Here is a 26635-nt window from a genome sequence, read left to right on the forward strand (position 1 = left end):
ACAATTTCCATCAGCTGCAGTAACTCTAATTTGTGACTGTAGATTTAAATATGACATCAGGATTCATTTTCAGGCTTTTTTCTAAATGTTAATTAATGTTATGTTCATTGAGCCATTCCATAAATGTAGTGGTCTGGGCAGCCATATATTAAATCCCACTGTGAGACAGCAATCAGAAAGATTGATGTATCACTTCAGATGGCTGATCAAGATAATCATGATGTCCAGTGGAAAAACGTCATTAAGAATGTTTATCACTTCACCAATGCGAGGTTGGCTAACATTTTTCCTTAAAGAAGTGATGCATGTAATAGATGCAAACTCTCTCCTGCCAACCATTTAAATATGTTTTGGTCGTGCCCTAGTCTGACTGCCTTCTGGTCCAATATTTCTAAAACTCTCGAACAGGCCTTCAATACATGTATAGCCCTCAATCCCTTGACTGCTCTGTTCGGTGTTTCCCCAACTCAGGGTATGCCCACTGCAACTCAACGTGTCATTGCCTTCACGACTCTACTGGCCAGATGTTCCATACATCTTAAATGGAAACATGCCTCCCCTCCAACACATGACAGGTGGATACAGGAACTTCTGCCCTGCACTAATCTTGAGAAGCTGAGGTTCTCGCTAAAAGGATCCTTTAAACACTTCCATGAGACCTGGAACCCATTAATGCTGCTCATAAATGACCTTACTATTACCCCTGACACTGACGTGGCCTGAGTGGAGTCCACTGGGGGGGGAGAGAGAGTCATACTTTTCCTTCTTGTGAATTTATTGTATTCCTGTTATTTCTGATTTAATGTGTATTTATCTTATGTTATTATTTTTATTGTATTTATTATTTTCTCTATTTAGTTTTTACTGCTTCTCATACATTGTGACCAATACCTAATGGTGTGTGTGTGTGTGTGTGTGTGTGTGTGTGTGTGTGTGTGTGTGTGTGTGTGTGTGTGTGTGTGTGTGTGTGTGTGTGTGTGTGTGTGTGTGTGTGGGTGGGGTGGGGTTGGTGGGGGAGAGATAAGGGTTAGGTTTTTTTAGTATCATTCACCCATTAGTCTGTTTATCTAGCTCTCATCCCACCCCTTTCACTCCCGACGTCACGGCATCAAAAACGGACGTCTCGGGCTGTAATCCTCCACTCGCGCTCTGAGCGGCTGGCTGAGCGCATCCCGTAACACATCCATGAAGCGCTTGGCAGCGACGCACGCGAAACCGGCCTCATACTGAACCCAGTGGGAAACGGAGCTTGAATCTCTCCTTTTTCAAATGTTCTGTCTGTTTGTTTCTTTCCCCTGCATCCACGTATGTTCCACTCAGAGGGAAGTCGACATTTGTTTACTTTTCTTTTGCTCGGAGTACGCAGCCTGTCTCCAGATTTGAAACCAACCAAGGTAAACCAAGTGAGTTTAACGCTATTTTACGTTAAAACAGTGGATAATTGTCGATGAAAACGATTATTAAAGAGAGATTCCATGTTTTTGTTGTAACGTTTGAACGGTAGTTATTGTACAATGATCGTTAAGTGTTTGGAATTGGCTATCAAGGCGCACGGCTTTCAGGTCACATAGCGTGCTGTTCTCCATCCTGCCAGTTTTTCTTCGCTTCGGTGCACTGATCATTTGGACACAGGAACCTCTTTGTGCAGAAGTGGTCACTCGTGCGAGTTTGTTTGCGCACAATCAGCCCCTCAAATTTTCATCTTTCATCATCTCTTGACGCGCAAAGTTGACAGCAGAGGAGAACTAACTAGGCGAAACAGCTGTGGTAACTGCTCATTTTCCGAGGGCGCATGTGAAGTGCAGCAACTGTTAGACGCGCAATGTTGGCACACATTGTTGTCTTGTCTGCCGGAGAAGGTTGATGTGAAGAGGCATAGCTACAGTCATGTCTGTCACTGGGGGCTGGAGGCTAAGAGTTGAGGCCGTGATGAACAGGAATATTTTCATCTTGTGGTGTGTTTTTTTTTTTTTTATCATATGACTTGACCTTTTAGACATTGCAATGTGCATTTATAGTGTAAACGTCCACTGGCCTTTGACCGTCTCCATTGTGAGAGATGCAGGTTGTTCAACTGGAATTTACGCTGAGGAGAGGCTCTCTGAAAACATGCGCACACACGCACACATTTTTTCCCCCCTGCATGCTGCAAGGGAAGGAGATTGTCTGAAATGAAACGACAATGCAATAATAAAGACAATACTAATTAAACGTGGAAAAATATAGTGTGTTTGTAGACATTATTATATCATTTCCCTACAGTCTACTTTTAGCCAAATATGATTACAGGTTATTCAAGGTTTATTTGAATCAGTTATTGTTGAAAAACATAATTGGTAATGAACAATACCGATAGTCCTTGGTTACTATTGTGTTTTGTCCCTTTAAAGTTTATCCTGCATATACATCTCATTAGACAAAAACAGCACACCAAAAAGGTAAAATGTCATATTTGTGACATTTTGCAGAACATGGTTTCTGTGGATCGTTGTGAATCAGCACTGATTGCATTTGAAGATAGCTTGGTCAACTTCAGTGACATGATTGTTCAGCAATTATCACCTCAGTGCGTATTTGGATAAAAGCACTATTACACACTTTCCCCCAAGAGACCTCTTCAGCATTACCATTTTCTCTTGCTCTATTATTTATAGGTATGTCTTTGAGTTAAATTATTATTATTTTTTTTATTATATTCTTTAAACTACTAACATTTTTTCTCTGTGTTGGAATTCAACAGACACTGGAATGGCTGCCATACATGTAGAGATGAACATTTAAGAGACACCTGGAGTGGTCTCTCAGATTTTCCGGAGCTGTATGTTGAGCTTACATGGCTCTTCCACCATTTCTGCTGAAGATAACATTTTTCCATTTAAATAAGCTAGCAAGTGTCCACTGAGAATGTTATTGCTCTCATGCCTCTAAAACAACCTTCAGACCTTTAGTGCTAATGACTTCCATTCAAACCCCAAAATGACTCAAGTTAGCTGCAGGGACAACCCTGCTACAAGACCACAATTACTATCAGGCTGAACAATTGTAATACGAGCTTCTTTCTTCACATAAATAAGATGTGTTTTTACGATATATAAATATATAGATATACAAACAAGTTTACGCGGAACACAAAGTATCCAAAATATGTTCTACATTGACAAATTATAACATTAAAAAAAACTTAAATATGTGTTAGTGATAAGAACCGGTTATGTGATATTCTATAATAAAATAAAAGAGGCGTTCTGCTTAATGAGTCACTATGCTTAAGTACATTATACAGTTGCCCACTGCATGCAAATACAGCAAAAGCAGTCAGGCAACTAAACTCTAATAGACTATTTCAACCTTAAAAAAACATACAACAACCAGAGTTTATTCGAGTTTTAGAGATTTTAAATTGATGTAAAGACAGATGTTCATTTGTGATCTTTGATCAAGAACATCTTATCTGAAACTATCCATCACACCAGGTTCATAACCAGGACTGAGTTATCAAGACTTAGGAAAACTGATGAGAAGTAGGTGAAATGTGGTTTAACCCCACAATGTCTCACTCAGCACATACTAACACATAGAATATTGTGAGCACTCCACATCCTCGAGGCAGTCACAAATCACATTAACACTCTGAAATAAGTAAAAAAAAATCTCATGCATGATATTGGGTAAAAATGGTGGTCTCTGCAGGTAACGAACACAGCATCAAATATTAGTTTGAGTATGTTTCTATTAGGCACTGTGTAAAGCTTTTTGTCACTGTGTCCACCATGAATACTAATAACATATTTTTCAAGATCCTTGGAAATTATAGTCTAAGGCCCTCCTCCTATAGGTTCATTTTATAGGTTTTGCTCTGGCTGCCTTTTGCCCATAAATTCAAAGTCTCCTGAAAAAAACGAAGTGACAGTAATTGACACAGAAAAACACCACACATTTGTGTCCACAGGATGCAGCAAGCTTATTTTGAAGTTTCAAAGACAACAGGCTGTGATCAAATTTCTCAGAGAGTGTATAATGGTTGCCCTAAAAGGTCTATCTTCACTTCAGATACACAACATCACAAACACCTGCATCTGACATTCCAAAAAAAGCCATTTAATCCGGATGGTGCAGCACATTGAAGAACTCAGAAAATCTTAACTTGCTTTAATCAGCCCCCTCCTTTGTCTATTTATGTTTTCTCCACAGTGTTCAGCTCCTCCACGCAAAGGAAGCAGCAGTGAGCTTAAAGAGCGAATTTCCTAATATGAGATTTATTGTGATGGTTGTGATTATGGTGATTAAATTAATTTGTACACAGAAGGTCAGCGCATCAGGTAACCAACACACTTTGTTCCATGTAACTTTTCCGCTAGTCCTCAAGCATCCCCATAAGTCACATTCAATGGAAATCGTACGCACTTATAATCAGACCTAATGAGCAGGATTCATAATCACAACGGCTAAACTTACGCTGATGCAGATCTCTTCTGTATAACAGGTGGATCCTGTCAGGGCGGTTTATTTGTATTCGACTACACAACATCCCCTTAATCCACTTCAAAAACACTTGTACACAACAGACACAGCTGTTAGGGACAGAGATGGTGTTTGCATTTCTGGACACATTCTCTTGTCCAATTGCAAAAAACAGCCATTTACTTATTTCTGGCAATGTGTCAGTTTTAAATGGTGCTAGAACAGAGTCAGACAGCAGGTGGTGTTTACAAGGACCACAAACAATACTGTCAAAAAAGAAATGGTCATGTAAATAGCTTTTTGGGATTCCTGAAGAAGAATTCATGGTGATTATTTTTACTGTGGATCGTTGACTTACAGTAAAGGAGAGTTTGTCATGGTGGATTTTTCCACAATATGACAATTGCATACTAATGGAAGTGATCAAAAAGCAACTCAATTAAAAACAAACTGACAAGAGAATGTAGAAGGTCTGTATTCAGGCACTTAAATTGGTCTGAATGATAGTATGGAAGGAGAAATATGAATATTTAATCATCTCAAAAGGAAGTAAAAACAATACCTGATTTAAGATGTGTGAAATAAGTAGTTTAGATCAAAGAGCGGATGAGAATCCTAGGATATTTGATTTCCAATTATTTCTAATAAACCCTAAAAAACAGAACAAATGTCACGTTTTAATGTTAATAAATAACCTAAAAGATTATTGAAAAGACCTTAACGACTAATGGTTTTACCCAATTTTATTGTTGCACAGCTGACAAATTAAAAAAAATAAAACAGATAAATCTCTTTTATAAAAATTATAGCTTCAGCGCTTTATTTGAACCATTGTTAAATCTCAATCAAAAACAAATTAAGGCACTGGTTCCTGAAGAGAGAGAAAACAGATACTAATGCGTCGCTGCCTTCTTGTTTTAGGATCTGTCATTGGCTTTGACATTGCTCTCTCTGGGTTTGCAGTAATCTCTCGAGACCAAACAACCTCACTCTGCTATTGTTACTCTCTACACCTGCAAGTAGCTACAGCCCCTACTCTGAGGGCTGTCTTACACCATTTTCGGGAAAAACACAAACTAAAGTAGAAGTAGATGAGGGCAGCTGAGGGTAAGTAGGCTAGCCATTTGTTCCGTCACGTCCCCTTCTCCTTATGCAAAACAGCCGCTGCAGTCGGATTAGCTGAATAGCCCTATTTTATGTGCTCCACCAATAGACTTAGCCTTACATTAATTAAGATTAACATGTCAGATATTCAGGGAGCTTAATGGGTACTTGATGACTTTACTTTTAGTATTATCTTGTCAACGTTCTGAGGTGTACAGTGACCATGAAAGATTTGCCTGATTTCCATACAAGCGCTGCTGATACAATGAATTATGCACACTCTACATATTAATGGAAACGATGGGTCTATGTAATATAAGTGCAACTAAAATTAGCTGCAACACTCAATATTTTAGAGATTTTAATTTCAATATTATAATGGGTCAAATGACTACACGCAATGTGAGAAGGGCGAGTCATCTTTGGACTCTGCAGATCTCCTCAGCAGAGCCTGTGTAGTCCCAACCAAAGCTGAAGGAAAGCAACCATTTGACTTTAAATCCATCAACGTTATTAGTAATGTGGCTGCTCTAGCTGTGTGAAAGATTCACTTAAACATTTACCAAATCAGACTTATACCAGGTGATTTTAGGCCTGAATTTGTACATCCTCCCTTCCTATGTGGATGCAACAGGCATTTAACACAACAAGACATCTTTGCCCTGAGGTGTCAGATTTAAGTAACATTAATTACATATGTTTGTCACAGCTGCATCGGCCGTTCATTGAATTGTTTTAACGCCGTTTGTTATGATCTCTGTAACATTAGCATAGGAGTGTTTATGACAACTTATATATTCACTTTTAATTCAATTCACAAAGCGGCATAGATTTGGCAAGAATTTACAGATGTCATATTTTTGACACATGGGTAAACACACACTTTACTATATATTCTTTAAGGTAAAGCATAAAAAAGTACCATACAATTAAAAGTAACATGTGATTTATTATATACAAACACACTGCTGTTTATCTTTATGACAACATGAAGAACAGCAAATGAGTGCTGAGTGCCAAGCAATGCTTCTACTGATATTTGAATTGCACTTTAAAAGCCATTTGCACTAAAACATCATGTCCAGGAAAGCAGTTGAATTGGGTGTAGCCACATTCAACATTAATAATATCCAGGTGAAATGTTACGGTGTTGGGTCAGAATGGCGCTGATGATGAAGGGAAGTGTTTGATCGCACATTTGATGGTTTGAATAAATATACATTTTAAAAGCAGAACAAAAGCCGGAGGAGCATCATTGAGAAATCTGTCAGTGATTCTTTTTGTGTTGCTGTTTCTTTTTAGCGTTTTGTCTTCATTCTTTTACTTCATTCTTTAAAACTGACTTAATTACTCTCCTAGTCTTCAATATCGCCTCAGAAAATAATGTGATTTACCATTAAGCCATCTCTCATTTCTTAGGTTTAAAATGAACAAAGGACTTGAGGACAACTTGACTCAACTCTATGACAACTGGACATTTTACAACTCCTCCGTGGAGTCCGTCATACCCAGGAACAACATCACCTATGTTGGATTTTACCTGCATCAGCCATCCACCGCAGCCATCTTCATCGTGTCCTACCTGCTGATCTTCCTCGTTTGCATGGTGGGAAATGGAGTGGTGTGCTTCATTGTGCTGAGGAGCAAAAACATGCGGACTGTCACCAACTTGTTCATCTTGAACCTTGCTGTGAGCGACCTCCTGGTTGGGATTTTCTGCATGCCCACAACACTTCTTGACAACATAATTACAGGTGAGCAGAACCCTAAATTGAGTTGTTATTTTTCTTGTATTTTACTTTTTCTCATAGCAAGGAATACCAGCCAAGCTGGCTGTTTCATTGCCAGTTGGCAGAATCTACACAGAGTGAAATATTCTAACAACTAAGGTAGGGAGGCTGTGAAATTTGAACAAGCATTCATTGACTTTGATGGAAAAATCGATGGCCTGACTGTTTTTCTAGTTACAACAGGTCCAATTTTCCACTTGTTGAACACTTAATCTCATGACAGCCTTTAAAAGTGGAGACCGGATCTCAACTTTGAGGTGAAGTTCTATTAATTATGTTTAAGACATTCATGGTACCATGAAGGATGCATAAATTAAGCTGTAATCTTCCCTTGTCAAATACTTGCGGTTCATGAAAAGTTACCTCACATACTAACTGTCAGTCTCAATTAAAGTTTAATGCAAAGACATATGCTACCATTCTAGAAAATCCTATCCACAAACATCTGTAATTAGCAGATATTTTGTGTTCTAATTACTTTCAGGAGCAGTACTCACCCACACACAAATAAAGGCATTTATCAAATTCAGCTCCAATATCTTGCAATCTGTACATTAGTGTATGCATGTAAACAATGTAACCATGGCAGTGTATGCTACTGATTTCAGGAAACAATATTTTTTATATTATTGCTACGAAGACATTCTCAGTGAACTCACGCTGTGTGCAGAGACCCCTGTGAGCTGGTGCATTGTTAAAATATTAATGTTTACATTAAGAGTTGAGCACAAAGCAGTTGTGGAAATGTACTTCAATAAAAAAGCTTATTAGTATTACATGACGTTATACAGAGCTGCTAGCTTTGTTAATGCTTTGATTACCTTGTTCCCTAATCCCCGACTACTGATGGTATTTGTCCTTTTCAGGGCTGCTTTGTGATCAGTTAAGACTTACATTATTATGGAGTACTACCATTTCCACTACTAAAGAGGTACTTGCTGGCCATCCCACGCAACATGAACCTTGAGACGTTAGGAGAATGATCTATTGTTCGCCCGCAGTTCTCAGAAGTGAGGAATGCTTGGAAGGAGTTGAAATTGTGATCCCCGCATGCATAAATAAGACCGGGGTTTTTTACACGTTGCGGTGATTAGACTTGACAGTTTGCTCTCAACGAGGCAAATCTCATAGCAGCGTTTCTCAAGGCGAGAGAGATAGTTGCTGAGAATACGCTACTGTCTACAGAAACAACAACGACTTCATCTTTTCTGTATTATATAAAAGAATCAATAAAAGCAAGACAATAATGATTTAGGATGATCCAAGTCTGCCCTCAACTGACTACAATGAAGCCATAATTTTTTTCAGCCATAATCTCCAGTGCAGTCATCTGTAAAACACTCACAAAATAAAGCCTGCGAGCACGTCCCGTTTGTTGTATAAGAATGTCAATTGAATGACAAATGAATTAGCTGCGATTACAGTGAGTGTACATCCACTAAATGGCCTCATTACTCCACATATTGTACTTTGGGTGCCAAGCTTAAACAGGTATTACTACAACATATTTTTCACCTATTGCCTTTTAAAAAGAGTAGCAAAAAAAAGCTGCATAATCAGCCTGAATTGGGAGTTTGCTGAAATCCAACTGGCACAGTGCTTTGTGTGATTAATCCCTTAAAAAATGAAATAATCTAGAATTAAATCCTACAAATATTATGGCTAGCAATCAGAAATAAATAAAAGCTTTGCATAAGATTTCCACGTAAAAAATTATAGAATGGTTTATAAAAAAATCTACTTCCTTGTGAATGATGTTCTAAATGTTTTTATTTTTAAATAACCAGCATGATGTTTTTTGAGGTTTGGAATCAACTCCAACGGAGAGTATACTCCAGTAGTCTAAACATCTAGATAAATGTCTTAGTAGTAGTAAGCCTACAGTAGAATAGCATCAAGTTTGTTTACATCTGACAATTTTAAGTAATAAGCGAGCTCTGAAACCTTTACCTACTGTGCACAAAATAAAATTATATTTCATCTTTGGTTAAAATTGTATTTTGCATCTATTGTACATTAAGTACATTATTTGAACATTATTTTTTTTTGCCCATGTTCTCGGTGCTAACACATAATCAGAACATACTACAGCTTTCACCATTTTAAAGCCAATAGATGGGCTACAGAAAGCCTATGGGGTCTGCTCTAGGAAGGTCGCCATGTAAAACAAAAGAGCTCTTTCCTTTGGGCGTATGTATCCTTCAGGTTTATTTTCTAAATTCTTTTTTTTACAAAGTTGACATTGAAAGTTCACTGAGAATGTAGCATGTAAATGGACATCCCCGTAAAGCATTACACTTCAAATCATTTGAATGGCTTGTGCCTTTTAGATTTGACCTTTCTTGGCCTGACAGTAAAGGATGGACGAAGCGAGGTCAGCAAAGTCCTTAAGCTTGGTCATGTGGCAACCATGGAAATGTTGTTGATTTTCTGTCCTGATATGCCAATTGACTCTACAGTTAAATTCACGAGTTACATAACATCAGTCTTGTAGGTTTTCTATTCAATTTTTACTTGGTATTTTCAATCCACACACCTTTACATGTTTACCAAAAGTTGACATGTTTTGATTTGTTTTAATAGCATGACACATGCCTAAGCAAACATACAGTATGTGCAGCTCCCGGCCAGTTAATTAGGTGGGATGCAGAACAACACCATAAACATGCACACAGTTGTCGAAGTCAGCCAAAAACAAGGATTTTTGCAAATAAAATGGAACTTTGACGTTTTTGAATATCTTTGCGCAAAGTTTTCTGAGTGTGTCTTGAATGTGGAATGAGCATCAGCTATGAAAATCTTTCTGATTGCATTTTTTTTTGTATTGGATTGTCTTTACTGGCTGCAGTCAACCATTTGGGGATGCACCTTTGTTTGTCACCATGTTTCTATTTGTTCCTGTCGCTGATTTTGAAGTTTGAAGTTGAAAGGAGCAGTTTTTTTGTAATACCTTTTCATTCCACTGTTAAATCTTAAATAGGTTGGCAGCTGTCTGGATGAAGATAGCCAGAACGTTTAACTGTGTTACGACGGCTTACGAGCCGGGTTGTAGCAACCTGCTGCGGGCTATATGTCCACTAAGTTTAAAAGTGCAAATGTGTCTAGAAAGCATTAATGCTCAACTCCCTGTTCAACATTTTAAAGAATATCCACTTGGGATTCAAGTGTCATGTGCCTTCAACACAGTAAACCACACCCTGCAAACACCCTAAAACAATAAACATTGGTTTTCTTTCAAACACACAATCTTTCCATCAACTAACTTGTGGTTTAGTTGCCAAAACCAGACATTTAGGGGAGAATAAGTTGGTGCTTGTGAAAGGCTCAGCTCTGAAAAATTCAACGGTTTGTCATGTCACAAATCAAACCACAGCATGTAATCTGTTTATAGTCTATCAGGCCTTATTTTATCAGGGAAGAAACTGTCAAACACAATCAGAAAGGCATCGAGAACTGTAGCAGAGGGATTTCATGAAACCACTGTAAGCTCCATCAGGCAGACATTTTCTAGTGTTTGATTTAGGTTGATTGATGATTTTAAATGCTGATATGATCACATTTCAGTAGAAGTTACATTGTGATGGCAAGAATTATGATCATTTTTTAAAAATTATATTTATTTTATTACTTCAAGTGAGCAAACTATAAGCATTAAGTCACATTGTCTTGGCTGCCAAACAGTAAAAGGGCAAAATTGTGTACAATAATGGAATTCATTTAAATCTACACATAATTTTCTATGATGCTGGACATTGAGGTTGTACTTTAAAACCACTTTAGTACTTTGCACTGTCAAATTATCCTTCCAAGCTACCATGGAAACAAATGCAATGGAAGGGCACTTAAGAGGCTACCAAACAGTGATCAAATGAAAGATTTAAGCACTTAATGCTCACTTCAAATGATGGTAATCAAAATTGATTCAATGTTGGGAGGCAATTGGATGAAAGCTTCTACAAAATGAATGTATGTAATGTTTTTTTGTAATGCACAGTGTGACAATACTGGCACAGAGCAAACCGGAAACTTTTAAATAAGTCCCCTCCGCCGTAAATGTGTATGTGAAGTTGAATTGAACACTACATTTACAAAATGATTTAATTGCAGTTTTGAAGTTTTCACATTCATTAGCCGAAGATCCTCTGTTCCCACCTTCAATTGCAGTTTGTTGCATATACGTATTGAATGAAAAAAACGTAAAGCTTCTAGCATACATGCAGAAGAATGTGATATTTTGTGTCCAGTCAAACTTTTGCAATAACATGTTATACTTGCATATTTATACATTATAGATTTTTCAACGAGTAAGAAGATGTGCACTTTTTAGCACGCAGCTTCTATTGAGTATATAATAACACAGATTATTGCTATTTCTGTACTAAAAATTGTCTATTGAATGGTCATTTGTTCACCCAAGTATGTCATGTAACATATAGTTTAGATATGACAGGAGGGGGAGGGTACGCAACATTAATCATTCCAGTTGACTGGCATTTGCAAACTTGTCCTACAGCTGATCATCCGACCAAACTGAGCTTCCAGGAAAGAAGGGTCTCCTCCAGGGAAGAGAGCAAGATATGATGGAAAATATATAATGTTTTCTAAAACAACGTTGCTATCTTGAAACGAAGTTCATGCCAGAAGCACAGCAGTCAGAGAGGCACATCTCAAACGTAGCAGAGGGGGACTAACAGTAAAAATGCCTGCTAAAAAGAAGGATGAGGGCAAGTCAGGCTCTGCAGAAAGGCACAGGCTTTTTGGTGTAACACAAAGAACATTGAACTCAGTCAGTGTCAATAAGAGTGTGGGAAGAGCCCTTGAAGCCTACCAGCATTCCCACCAGGAAGCTTTGTGATGACAGCCTGATGCATTTCAACGCCAGGGAGTGGACCGTTCAGACAGCCAATGACATTCGCCCGGGTTATGAATCACAGTCTGACAGGACAGTGTTGCCGGGTGTACGGCTTAACACTGCACACCAGTCAGAAGGACAAGTGCCAAAACAGAAGATAAGGAAAGACTTAAATATCCTCTGGATGACATGTTTATCAGGGACATGACGTGTGTGGCTGTGTATTGGCTCAAAATAGAAAAATAGGTGATGTCAGAGAAGATATAAATGTTCTTGGAGTGGCATGTTTTCCGGGGATGTGTTTATGGCCTATATTGCTGATGATTATGAGAGATCAGAATAAGAGTGTGGATTTCTGTCACTGTCTGTCTGTCTGTCTGTCTGTCTGTCTGTCTGTCTGTCTGTCTGTCTGTCTGTCTGTCTGTCTGTCTGTCTGTCTGTCTGTCTGTCTGTCTGTCTGTCTGTCTGTCTGTCTGTCTGTCTGTCTGTCTGTCTGTCTGTGATATGAGCTTTTTGCTTGACATCAGAGTACTCCGTTGGACACCTAACAATCAGCTTTTGTCTCTTAAAGAAGGCATTCATCTAAGCGCCATTAGGATATTTACAGGCCCAATGCTCTAATGGATCTGAATCATTGCTTAGTGGTTTCTTGCAATTTGTGAACTCAATAAAAGAAGCATCACAAGGAGGACATGAAAGGGACACTGTTTACAATACGATGGTTAATGGGCCTGCATAATCAAATTTGCGTCACTTTGGCAGTTTAATATACACCATGTGAGTTGTATAAGCAATACAATAATGACTTTAAAAGTACTTTACTATTATATGTTTATGATGATTCTGGCTTTTTAAATGTTTTTTCACATTTTTTCCAGATGACCACAGAAATGGTCATCTGGAAAATAATGTCAGACAAATGTACTTTCACCACTGCCTGTGCTTATTATAAAATGTTCACATTGTTGTGTACGTGTAGTACATGGTGTTTTTAGGAAAGGTTTTAAACTAATTTAAAGTAAACTTATTTATAAAAACCAAGAATCATAAGTGTTGTGTTTGTAACAGTAATCTTGTTGGTGGGCTGTTGCACAGAGATCAGTTTTTTTTTGTGCAGAGAAGATGTTTTTGGAAAGTGTCTGGCTCAGCTGTAAGGGAAGGGTTCACATTGGAATATTTACATTCCCTACGAAAAAGAAAAAGGTAAATACCAGTAAAAGATACAACTAATGAGCCAAAGTTTCAGGAAAATGTTACATCGACAAGTCTTGTGGTGATATTACACTGTCTACGGTATATCTATACATGTGGTCATCTCTAATTAACTAGGCATGCTTTGAAAGGTCAGCAATGATTAGGGTTGCCCAAATATTTTCTATTTCAATGCAGAGCACAGGTGTGTAGAATCGAGGCAATGGAAACAACAAGTGGTTGTAAAAACAACCGTCAGTGCCATACCTTTATTCATCACAAAGCAATTCTTCCAGACATAATGTAAGGATAACCTTGTACAAAAAAACAAAACATGTTTGAAATACCATGTTTTTCTTCTCAAGGGGATAAACAGTTGAACTGCAATCATTCCATTACTCCTAGAACTGCAGAGGGGAGTCATGTTGCTACAGTGTCAGCACTAGCAGAGCTAGTTCTTTTATTTGTTAGTTTTCATAATTTTCTTAAATAGTAGCAGGACTTAGGACCAAAAACTATTAAATTAAAATTTAAATTACTTTAGTTTATAATCATAAACAGATCAAAAAGTTCAGATTCTTTTGACATCAAATCAATAAATGATGCGCTTCTACAAAGAAAAAAACGACACTATTAATTCATTTAAACAAACGACTAATAGTAAACTAACCGCAGTATTCCAACGCTTACCTCAACTTAATAACATGGAAATAAGAAATAGAGCGCTCTCTTATCCTCTCCCTCTGTCCTGACAGCCGTCTGTATTAGTCTTATGCAGCTTGCTGATCCAGTATCGAGTGACAGTTAAAAATTACCATATTTATAACAATTTAACTTGATCCAAAGGTTGATAATATTTTTAAAAATGACCCCCTTGGCGGTTGTAGTGTTAAATGTTTTGTTTGCACTTCCCAATGCAAGTTTCCTTAAATACTTATAAAGACCTGTTTCCACATTTTGATCACGATTTGTTAACAGGATTAATTTTTTCAAGGAAAAATATAAATCCTGTGCATCTTTAACATAGACATCCCACATCTCATTTTTCTTCACCCGTTTGGATTTGTTTTTTTTTTGTCATTAAGATAACGGGTCATAAAAACAGTTTTACAAGACAACATTGAACACATTATGGTAATGTCATGATTAACCTTTGCCTAAAGCTCCTATAACTGAATAGAACATGAACGCAACACAGTGCAACTCTTTTGAACCTTGCTCCACAAGCTGCTAACATTTACAATAACCCTTCTGCATCTGCCCACCAAACCCCTCCCCTCAAAAAAGGGATGCTTCAGATATTATGCATTGCTGTTTTATAAATTTGTGGGACTCACAAGAGACAGATTCAATGATCAAAGATGGAGCAGCAATCTTGAGCCCTCAGTATTAGTCAAGCTCTGAACATATGTGAAGTGTGTGTTACTTTTGAGTCATCCCAAATAAGACACTATCAGCATCTCTGCTAATAGTCACCGGCATCCCTGATAAAGTAGGCTAAACACGTTTGACACTTTTCCCTCCCTCAAGATGGCTTAATTATATATTGTTGCAAATTCCTCCCCTCTAATGTTTTTATGTGAATCTGTTCGTTTGAATTCATGCACTGATGTTTTGTTGCAATGTGTTGTTCCTGCCAACAGGATGGCCTTTCGGAAGCCTGGTCTGCAAAATGAGTGGCATGGTCCAGGGGATCTCCGTGTCAGCATCTGTCTTCACTCTGGTTGCTATTGCTGTAGACAGGTACAGTGGCTGTTTTTCCCTACTACATTTAATATGGCATCTTCCACACTTGAGTTGCCTCAGTACTTTATGAGCAAAAGTAAACAGATTACAGCATTAAGCACTGCGAGAACACAAACCTTCACACATTCATGTTCCTGACTGAACATTCTCATCTCAATGTTCTGCCTTTCTGGAGCTTTCTGTATTAATCTTCTTTTGGGAGAGAAAGATATGTACGAATTCTCCAGACTTTTAAAAAATATATTTGGCTGAGAGGAAAGCTAACAGCCTTTATCTGTTTGTTTCTACCTGTGGCGTTAAATCCAAAATGCTTCCTAACATTTCTTCTTGGTAAAGTGAAGTGACAGTTTGATGGCCTCTTTGTAACAAATAAAACTCCCAGGTTGGAACAAGACTTAAAAAGACATAACAGTCCTCATTAGTCCTCATTAGTAGCTCAGTAATTATGTTTAAATCTTCATTTCACTCCAAAATAAAGATAGGCTAAGTGTGTCAGCACCAAATCACTTTTTTGTTCCCTTTACAGAATTTTCCAACCCTTATAGAGACAGACCAATGAGGATGTTTGTACAGCCATCTCCTCTCTATGCGCTTGTCCTCTTTTCACCCATTGCATTGAATTGCCTAATTGCTGTTCATGTAGATGACACCAGCTGGCTCTTAATCTTGCTTAATCACTTTTTAAACCGTTGGAGGAGGCCGCAGTATCTCTCAGTAGGGAAATGCAAACCCTCACATCCAGTGGTGTTTATATCCGCTATCGTAGCTGAAAAATGGCAGAGCTGTGCTATTTTTATTTTGATCGCCATGTGACTCAAGCATTTAGCATGCAGTGCATCACTCTGTCACCAATTGAAATCAATTGAGGGGTATGGGTCTCCGGAAAAGACAAGAATTGGAAATGCTTTGTCACAAAAGGTCAAAGTCACCGTCCATCAGCCAAAAGATTAGAGTTAGATTTGAATGGATAAGTGGATAAAGGGCTTTTTGTCTGCCCTATTGGCTGGTGTATTAATGCACAGAAAAGCAACTGCGTATATTCAAATGTGACCTTATTGCTATCATACCTAACAGAATCCCCTTTTTCCTCTAATCTTTAACATCAACATGTATAGAAATCGATCAGTGCGGATGTCTCTGCATGAGTCTGCTCTTAAACTACAAATCAAAAGATCCTTTCACAGTGAGCGCTCTAGGCAATTCACCTCCTCCCTAACATGGTAGTCATCAGTTCTGTCTACGATCTAATCTCAAAACAAGGGTTTTATTCCTCCTTCTATAATTACACTTTCCTTCACTCAATATCTGATGATGACATCTTTTGAAAGATACTGTAGTGTCCTTCCTGTCTTCTTTCTTCCGAACATGGATGTGTAAATAGAAATGGATACAGCGCTGGAGGCGGGGTCCAATTGATTCCCAATAAAGACACTCAGTGGTTCATGAAACCAAAATGGCACTTATCTTCCACATCCATTGGGCCCATTGAGATAGAGATAATTGCTCATTTGACCATTTTTAGGACATAATGTTCCAAATAAGGCCTTTCCAAGTTTTCATGAATCTAAGGCAATATCAATGTATGCATATAATGAAGTCTGTATTAAAACATCTTAAAGTGTTACATATAAAATACTAATGAACATTGTTTTCTGCCATTTCTCCTCTGTTTAAGAAACCCTTTTAAATGTAAAGTCTTCCTCCCTGCTAGGAGCTCTCTTATTGGCTGAGGAGTTTAAAGATGAATACCTGTTGTATTTACCAGGTTAATTTATGGGTCTTCAATTCGGTTTTGCTAAAAAAAACTACATAATTTACTTGAAAGTATAACTCAATGTTGAATGACACCAGTCTCTTGAAGGAAAGTGCATTGTTTTTCGTAAAAATAGCTGAAAAAAACTGCCTATTTTACCAACATATCTGGTAAATATCTAGTAAAGCATAGGTCGAGAGGTCAGATGTCTCACAAATTGGTTTGTGGGAAAAAGGGGTTTTCAGAAAGGCAATAAAAAAAAGAGGAATATTGGCCAGACGTTCACTGATGTAGTTCGTCATACTTCTCTTCAGCTTTTCAAAGTGCCAGAAATGAAGAAAGATGAGTCTGACTTCAAAAGGAAGGATAAAGGGCGTATTAGCTACACTGAGAGCGGTGAGGTTTTACAGAGGAGTACCGAGTCAACAGACTCTCACATGATTGTGGCTTTCAACCTGAGACTAACAATCCGGCAGACAGGGCTGTCACATGCTGCAGAGACACACTGCTGCCACTGCAGAAGGAAATATACAGAAGCACCCCATATGAGCTGCTCATTCATACCAAATTGTTCAGTAGATGTCTGTTCTAATTTAAATATAATGTTAGGTTAATCTGAGCACACATTCCTCAAAAAGATGTAGAAAGCAGTTCAAATAAAGATGAAAAAGGGTCTCTGAGATATTCATCACCATTTTGCAAAAACTGCATGGTGTGCTTTTGTCCTCTTTCAAAAAGCGCAACTACAACCTTGTGCAGTTTTCTGCAGATATTATGTTCCTTTTAATAACATTCAAGACAACCAATAGAGTCATGGATCACAATGGAAATAATAAGAAAGGCTTGGTTTATTATGCCCAAATTGTTTTGAAATGATTCTAAAATAAAAAATTGCTGTGCAGCAATGAAAAGGGACATGAAGCAGAAAGAGTTCTCTACTGAAACCTGACACCAGAGTTATTGCAAATAAAAAAAATCTAGTTTGGTCTATTTGCTTTCTTTAAAAAAAATAATGTTTTATGTCTAATGTATTTATTCTCATTGCTAAAAAACGGTCGCAAGAAAGTCTTCATTTTACATAAAGATATTTTATACTATTTGTGTATTTTATGTGTTTCTGTGGAAAAAGTGTATTTTTAAAGATTTGATTTTTAATTATGTATTAAATCACACAGGATAAGGGCACAGTTAAGAAAAGATTGCCGTATTGCAAGGAAAATAAAAACAGTGAATTTGTCAAAGAAAAATACCATTTATTATTAAATATTTGTTGCAAAAAAAATGAAATATTAGATAAAATTACACAAATTAGGAAAACTGATCTCTGACGCAATATTGACAGGACTCATTAGGTTTTACTCAAACCTCCTGCAGTTATTATCTTCACAGCTTTAACAGTGTTTTAAAACATTTGTATTGTTATATGCATTGAATATACTATGAAGATGTAATTAATCAAGTGTTGTCTATTAACTCAATGATAGGGAAGGGTTGCGTTAAATGAAAAGCTGAATAAACACTGCTTTATGCAGTATGTCCTAGAGGTTTTGGACAACATCTCCAAAGTGGATTTGTCCTTTTTTGAGCTTATAATCATCTTTGAAGTAAATGTTCTTTACTGTCACTTTTTATAAACAGGTTAAATGTCTACTTGAATCTTCCTGATCCAGCCCTTTTATTCCTTTTTTTTTTCCTTCTGCAGATTCAGATGCATTGTCTACCCATTCAAGCAAAAGCTGACTATATCCACAGCCACATTGATAATAGTCATCATCTGGGTTCTGGCCATATCCATCATGTGTCCATCTGGGGTGATGCTACAAGTGACCAAGGAGCACACCATTCGGGTTTTACTGGGCTATGACAACAAAACAAGCCCATTTTACTGGTGCAGAGAGAATTGGCCGAACCAGGAGATGAGGAAGATTTACACCACGGTTCTGTTTGCAAACATCTATCTAGCTCCACTTTCCCTCATAGTGATCATGTACGCCCGGATTGGCATCACGCTCTTCAAAACTACAGTTCCAACAGGAGGAAAGCCGGGCCATGAAAACCGGCACACTGTTTCAAAGAAAAAGCAAAGGGTGATTAAAATGCTTTTAATAGTTGCTTTGCTTTTCATTCTTTCCTGGTTACCTCTGTGGACCCTCATGATGTTGAGCGACTACGCCAGCCTGACTGAGCAGCAGTACAGAATCATCAACATTTTCATTTACCCCTTTGCCCACTGGCTAGCCTTCTTTAACAGCAGCGTCAATCCCATCATTTATGGTTTCTTCAACGAGAATTTCCGCAGAGGATTTCAAGCTGTGTTCAAGTTCAGCCTGTGCGCGGCGGACGGACAGCGGAGGAAAACCTACTCGCACAGGCTGCAGGGAAACTCTGTGCTCCCAGCTAACAATGCACAAACGTCCATGGAGCCTATTTCTCTCAACAGTCTAGATAAGAACACAGCCAGGCGACTCAATCATGTCACTGAACAGGACTTGGTCATGGAGGACCTGGAGAAGGCTTCTTGCAGCAGCGGGGGGGTGACTGCAGTTTCCATTTGATAAAACGTTCTTCTGGGTGTTATCAAAGGTGTTCCAATTTCCCAAAATTGCCTGTATCATTGAAACATTATTCATAAACTGAATGCTTAACAGTAATTTGTCCAAGGCAATGACAATACCGAAGACTAAATATATCCTTTAAATTACATACAAAGCAGTCATTAGTTATTTATTTTGTCTTGAAGCGAGCTATCTCAGTGTTTGCTTCGGAGATAAATGTGTGTCCGAAACAGACGCTTAGATAACCGATCTAAAAAAAGAGAACACTTATTTTGTTTAACACAGTTCTTTATCACCTTAAAGTCACACAATGTATGTTGCACATATTGTGCCATGTTGAAAATGGACGCAGGTTGTGCTACATGTTGGAATTGTTATTTTCAAAAGGGGGAGAAATCTTGTTGGACAGTGCATCATTTTTCAATTGCATTGATCACAGGCTACAGTCCTGCTCCATTACATGCAAAACAAAAAACCTGTATAAATGTATAAAAATGCATCAAATGTGTATGTACTATGGTGTACGCAGAGCAGATTTCAAAAGTTAAGTCACTTCAACACGAATAATTTAATGTTTTTATAAGACGCACACTGGGTAAATGTATGTATAATTCACTGATATTATGAAAACTAAAGTGGTCTGTAAAACTGCTCTTCAAGCTTTGGAACAAGGCTTACAAATCAAGGGCTAAAACATGTGAAAACAAGCACTTGAAGTAACAATCTTTCTGGTAGGCGTGACAGCACAATTGCTTTTTTCACAACCATGTTTATACTTTGGCAAACAAAACCCTACAGCGAGAGGATGAACTGAAGCAACTGATCAACTGGCTTTTACTTTGTTAGATCCTTTTTAAAATAATTACAATGAGCCCTTGTTTATGCAATTCAGACTTAAGCAGGGCAAACACTATAATACTTTCCAGGCTTCTGGAATAACATAACTGCTCATTTATTATTGAAATACCTTTGTGCCAGTCTGATTAAGGGCCCCAGCATACCTGCCGTTCCTGTCCGTGCTCACAAGGGCGCGCGCCAAAAATAACGTAATTTTGATGGTGCGTGTGGCGCGTTGGGGTCGTTTCGCGAGGGCGTGCACCTCCTTGGATTTATAACTTGTTGCGTACGCCGCAGCTACCTACAAGCATGGATGAGCAGGAAGCACAACTCTGCGAGCAGGTTGGTCTGTACAGACACCTGTATGACCCTTCAATGCGGGAGCATAAGGATTCTCAGATGGCCATGAACTCATGGGAAGAGATCTCAGGGACTTTGGCGAAAGATGAAGCTTTTTGTAAAAAAAAAAGCTGTGGAAGAACCTCCGTGATTAACTTGTCTCGAAATGAACCAAGTCTAATGAACTAGACTGGTCATCTACATTTCTGTTCAGATGTGTTTCCTTAGGAGAAACAGTTTTGAGACAGGAATTAGATGATCATTTTATTGTATAGGCGAGTCACTTTATTGTATATAGGCTATTTAAATGCACCTTTATGAGAAACTATGTGCCCCATCCCCAAACACCTTGAACACCATATGAGAGAAATCTGAGTCAAGCCTAAATTTCACTTTTTATCTCATTGTTGTGTAGGAGAAACCAAGATGATCTTTAGATATTATCTTTTATGGTAGTGAGGAATAAAACACCCAAGGGTACCACAATAAGATAAACATAATTGTATTAAACAACCAGTAGTGATCCACAAACTATTAAGACTAGTTTAGTTAGCTAACAAACTTAGAAGCAACATTTCCTCCTCATCGGCTGTCTGCTCGGCTGTCATTGCCTCCATTGAATTACCTCTACTTCTTGCTACTCCAGCGGTGTAGACTGTATTTTCTCAGCAGTGATGCCTATCGTTCAGGAGAAGACTGCAGTCAGTCGAGAACGCCCCGCCCGTAAGTATGTATGGGTATGTCGCTGTGTTGACGTCACAGCTGGCGCGCGCAATCACCAATCCGGCAGGTATACTCGAGCCTTAAGTCTGCTTGGCCAGCTGGTGCTCTCTTCTAGAGCCAAAGTAAGTACTAAGTGGTTTTAATAATTTGTCTTTTCAGTCCTTCTGAAACATGTCCATGTGTTTCCTGTCCGTATTATTGGCTAAAAATGGCATCTGGCTCGTAAATGTGAACATCTTGCCATTTTAACCAAGATTGCTCATTAGCATTTACCAACCACAGACTGCGGCTTTGACAGCATGTAATCATACGTTCATATAATGACTGCAAATGTTGGACACCACTCTCAGCCTCTCACGCCAGTGGCAATGTTGTTTCTCAAAATCCATGCCACATTTCTCAGATGCCTTTTAATTGAGTTTTTCTTTCAATTACCTTGAGTTAACTGTAGGGTTTTTCCTTTGATAACAACATTTGTAATTTAAGTTTTTTCTTTGATTTTACTTATCTCATCCACCAGGTTTCTGTTGATTGTGTTTTAGACAGGTAAAACAGCCATCATTATTTAGTATGATAGACTTTTTAAAATCACTGAGAAAGGAAAGTTTACAGGGTTTGGAGAAAATCCAGCAGATTTAATTTCAAACCAGTAGCACAGAATGGGAAACAGAACCTGCTAATTGGTTTACAATGAAGATGGTTATTAATATATAAAAATATATAATAAATTCATAATTCTGATGGTATGTGATCCGTATGCTTACAAATTCTATTTGAAATCTGCTCTGTGAACATTGAGGTTTAATGATGCTGAATATAATATTGATGATTCATGAATATATTATGAGCGTCTTATGAATGTGCCACGTGAATCTCAGATAACAAAAAGTATTTTGCTGTTTTTTTGCTGTCTATTTTATATTTCTCTTTGTCATGTACAGTCAATGGGAAAAACAGTGGGCCTGCATTGGCACCAGAATATATATCGTCTGCTGTAAGTATATGTTATTAAGTCTAAAGCTTAAATTACAAGTGATATCTGTGTGTGTGTGAACTGGCTATAGTATTATCGCAGGGTAGTGTGATGAACAACCTTTAGTTCCAAGCTGTTTTACATTATTTAAATTTCTACTGTTGTTGCAGTCTGTGCAATTTTTCAGAAGGGGCCCATTTTGAAACAATCCGTAGGAAAGACATAAACTTTGTAAAGTAAAAACAACATTAAGGGACATGAAAAACTCTAGTGGTCATCAGATGGCCTTAGCTCTTCTATCTGTATGATGGCTCCTGCCCTGTTCACAAGAACAACTCGGTTCTGATCAATCTCTCTCAGCTTGTTGAAGCAACACCTTGTACAAGCAGACTAAAAAAAGATCTGCACTAAAAGTTAATTCTAGGAAACATAATATTGATTGGTCAGAGAGAGGCTGTGTTAAGCCAAACAACTAAGAAAAGCTAAGGACAAAGGGGAGTTTTAGTGGACACATGCTACATAGCGAGGAAATATTCAGAGTAAAAAACTCACACAACAAAGACAAACTGATTGTGGGCACTTTAAAAGGTTATTTTGTCTGCTTCTCATCATTTTGATGCGTTCCTCTAATCAGTTTTAATCACTGCAAATTGTGCTAGTACCAACCAAGTCACAAATCAATGCTTAATTAGAGAGAAATTCCCTAAAACATTGACATTAGCAATGTGATAATGATGCACATTTTACTGGCGGCAAGTCGTTGGATTTTTTTCTAGTGTAAAATCTAATCACTTTTTTGTGCTGGTGTGCGAGACAATATATTTATTTTACAGCTCGATAAAATATTTAAATTTGAAGGTTGTAATGCAGAGTGGAGAGACCATTCAAATCTATTCTCTCAGGCTTTACGCCAAATGTCCTCAGTATCTGGCTGTGCTTCATTTAAATATGTCACAAGTGGATCTGTTGTTCAGCCACATTTTGTAGATATCTTCCTTTTGGTTTTCAACAGTAATAAAGCGGCTCATTTGGGTGTGTAGATGCTTTTTGGCTGTACTTCGTCATGACAACCTTTAGTAGTTTCCATATTTTTCTATAATTACTTGTTTTGCATTTCAAAACAGCCAATTACACAGACAAGCTGCTGTCATTAACTTGTAGTTGTTTAAATGTAATGATTATAAAGTTATAATGTTTTAAGTGCAGCTCAGCAGCTTTGTAGTGATTGCAGAACAGCATGATATTAATGAGACGCCATCTTTCCTTCTAACTGTATTATCTGATGACAGCGATGATAACAATATGTAGACCCTTACTAAAAGCAAACCAGAGAACTAGATTGTATAGTACATGTGTGAAAACGTTATCAACTGTTGAAATGCATCATTACTAATTAATTTCTAGTAACCTGGCAGATAATACACTAATTTCTTTACGTTCACGAGGGAATTTCACTCTCACAGATGGCAGCTGTGATGAAGCCGGATGTTGTGTACATTGGCTGTTTGTCTGCTTGTGTGAGGCGTGAAAGGTGACAAATAAAGCTTAAACTGCAGAATTCATTTTTTTTCATGCACTGAGATCACTGCCAAGTGATGCCTTAGCCAGCATTAAAAAAAACATTTGACAATTGTCATAAGCAAATACCTTCATCTTGACAAGTTGTCCACTAAGATAATTCTCCGGGTCATTGAATATCTACAAGAACAGCAGTATAGGAAACCTGGTGAATGCTTTTTTGCCCCCAAATGGCTGCAGGCCTCAACCGCTTTTTTTTGTGTGACACTTTAGTGTCACATGATACTTGCCAAGGTCAAATACCGTTAAACTAGTCTCCTCAGTCTCAAGAGTTAGGTCATGAATTGTTAGGCTGAATTAGTGTCACTCAGTGTTAATTTGTGAAGAAATAAAATAAGACTTGCCATGTTCCGCCATGGCCTTTATTTTCATTACTAAAACGAGACGTAAAGAAATCGTTTTATTGGCAGAAAAAAGAAGAAACCGCAGCAGATTACAATTAGCAGGACTTTGATTAATTTACTTTAATTAAAGTAATTAAAGACTAAAATAGTTAAAAAGATAAAAGAAAAACACCCAGACTAAGTCAACCAAAACAAGATAAACAGACTGATGGGGAAAGTTGGCGATACATGATAAAACTAAATGTGACATTTTACAAAGTCTCAATAAAATAATAGCTGACAAAATGAACACAAATCTCAGTGCCTTAAAAAAAAAAAAGAATTTGTAAAATCCCACAGGGATCAGGAAACAAACTGCCATTCCTTCAGGGAACCACTTAGATGACCCCAGACATGGCTGCTAAGAGTTTCCTAACGCCGTTCAGCCTCTGTACTGTACTCACACCCATGTTCTATGGAGTCATTACTCATTCTGCCGTGGTTTGCTACTGTCTTCAGCAGTGAGACAACCAGTGAGAGCCCAGTTGAAAGGTTTCATGCCTCCCTTTTGGGTTTGGCTTTATGATGCGTTAACACAAGCAATGGTGACCCTGATCTGACCCCTCCTTTTGAAGAGCCAGTTCCCATACACCGCTGCTCACCTGGGGCAGAGTGCTATTATCTATTATACATTTTGACTTCCTCTGATTTTCTGTCACACAGACCATCTGGAGAACTGGTTCATATATCCAGATTTTAATTAGATGCAATTTCTCGGCTACTAAAGAGTGCATTTGTGTGTACGCTACAACGCATTGTGGGCAAATTGCCACGGTAAGGTGTAATGGCATTTACATATTTCAGATTCTCAAAGAAGTGGGATTTAGCTTTTTGAAATGTTATTAAGATTTAGAAAACACCAGCTCAGAACCATGAAATGGGAACACTAACCAGAAATCCATCCTCATTCACAAGCCTCAATTAGGAAGGAGTCACAGCACGGCCATGCTAGTTTGTTCCGATTTTAGCTCACAGATCCCAAAATATACCTTTTGTAATATTGTTTGTTAAAATTGAGAATCAATGCCAACACAATACCCGAGTTTTGGTACTGATCCCAAACAAAACATGTTACATTCTTTGCTAACAACTTGAGCAATAACTGCTCAATGCAATTAACTTTGCCTATAAATAGTCTTATGTTTCATATTTACAGTAATTCAGGAAAACATACAAAAAATAACTACTCAGTGTATTGAAGTTAGCGTTCCAGTTTCCACACAAAACTTAAACACCCAACACCAGATTAACAAAAAAAAAGAAAGTTCTACGAATGAAAGAAAAAAGTGCAATTCTTGATTAAACAGCCGTTATGTGTTTCTGGGTCTTAAGCAGCAACCTTCATTCATTCCTGTCAAAGAATTCAGAGGTATTTACAATACTTTCGAACACCTCCAGACTCTTGATGGAGTGCAAATCATTGCTTGTTGAGAGTTATTCTGGCTCAAAAAAGATGTTAAGTATTGAATGTAATGAATTTGTACTTTTTGGTGCCTGTGGTGAAAAAACTTCTCTCTGCTTCAAAGTATGGACTTATTACTGTGATCCTCTTTTTGGGAGTTCTAGAGCCGCTTGGTACCTTTGTATAGTCTGCATGTAAATATTTTGTGTACTAGCACGTGTGCTTTTATGTGTCTGCACCTACATGTTCTTAAATAATGTTAGAAAAACAATGGTAAAGATTTATTTGTCAGGACACAATTGCTGATTGCTGTTTTTGCAGGAAGGTATAAAGAACGTTTTTATAGAAAGTAAGGAAGTAAATTGTGTCCTATTAATATAATTGTGAAGGGCTATTCATCACATTATAAATGACTTCTGTGATTGTCAGGAAAAATATAACTGCAAGGCAATAGTCAAGGTTCTGGATATCAGCAAAGAATAGTGAAAGCCAATGCTTTCAAAGTAAAATTATTATTTCATTTGTGCAGTAATGATGTTATCATGATGTATAAAGAGATTGAGTATTTCATGAATAGAAGAGGTAACTGATGTGCCTCTGGTAAAAAGAAACCCCTACAAGGAAATATCATTTCAAACTGAATTTGCTCCAAATGTTTTACACACTGGGAAAAAATTGGCCTTGTGACAACATTAACATACATGGATTACAAATGTTATATTTGCCTGATGGTAATGACGGCAGGTAAGCCTGAGGCATTAAACTGAATGTGAAATGAGTCAAAAATGTTATTCTCTGATTACATTTCTGATTGGGTTGATGTTATGCACATAGCAAGCAAACTGCTTGACAACATGCCTTAATGTTGTTAGATACTGGAGAGACTATTTAACATGAACCAGGTGTTTAAAGGCTCCTCATAGACCTGAACACATTTTTTATTGCATC

The 26635-nt window shown here is 37.8% G+C and overlaps 1 protein-coding gene across 2 annotated transcripts; it reads left to right on the top strand.

The window, feature by feature from the left end:
• Window positions 1-1157: 1157 nt before the first annotated feature.
• On the top strand, window positions 1158-19850 carry npffr2a (neuropeptide FF receptor 2a). Of its 2 annotated transcripts, none has more exons than XM_063897755.1 (4): window positions 1158-1394; window positions 6985-7319; window positions 15042-15141; window positions 18600-19850. In XM_063897755.1, the coding sequence occupies exons 2-4, from the start codon at window positions 6992-6994 to the stop codon at window positions 19450-19452; spliced, it is 1281 nt and encodes a 426-aa protein (XP_063753825.1). In that variant the 5' UTR covers window positions 1158-1394; window positions 6985-6991; the 3' UTR covers window positions 19453-19850. The 2 variants fall into 2 exon arrangements, with proteins under 2 accessions (XP_063753825.1, XP_063753826.1); XM_063897756.1 differs by having other exon boundaries at window positions 1185-1403.
• The last annotated feature ends 6785 nt before the right edge of the window (window positions 19851-26635 follow it).

The sequence above is a fragment of the Eleginops maclovinus genome, chromosome 12 (genome assembly GCF_036324505.1).
Source record: "Eleginops maclovinus isolate JMC-PN-2008 ecotype Puerto Natales chromosome 12, JC_Emac_rtc_rv5, whole genome shotgun sequence".
Classification (NCBI taxonomy): domain Eukaryota; kingdom Metazoa; phylum Chordata; class Actinopteri; order Perciformes; family Eleginopidae; genus Eleginops; species Eleginops maclovinus.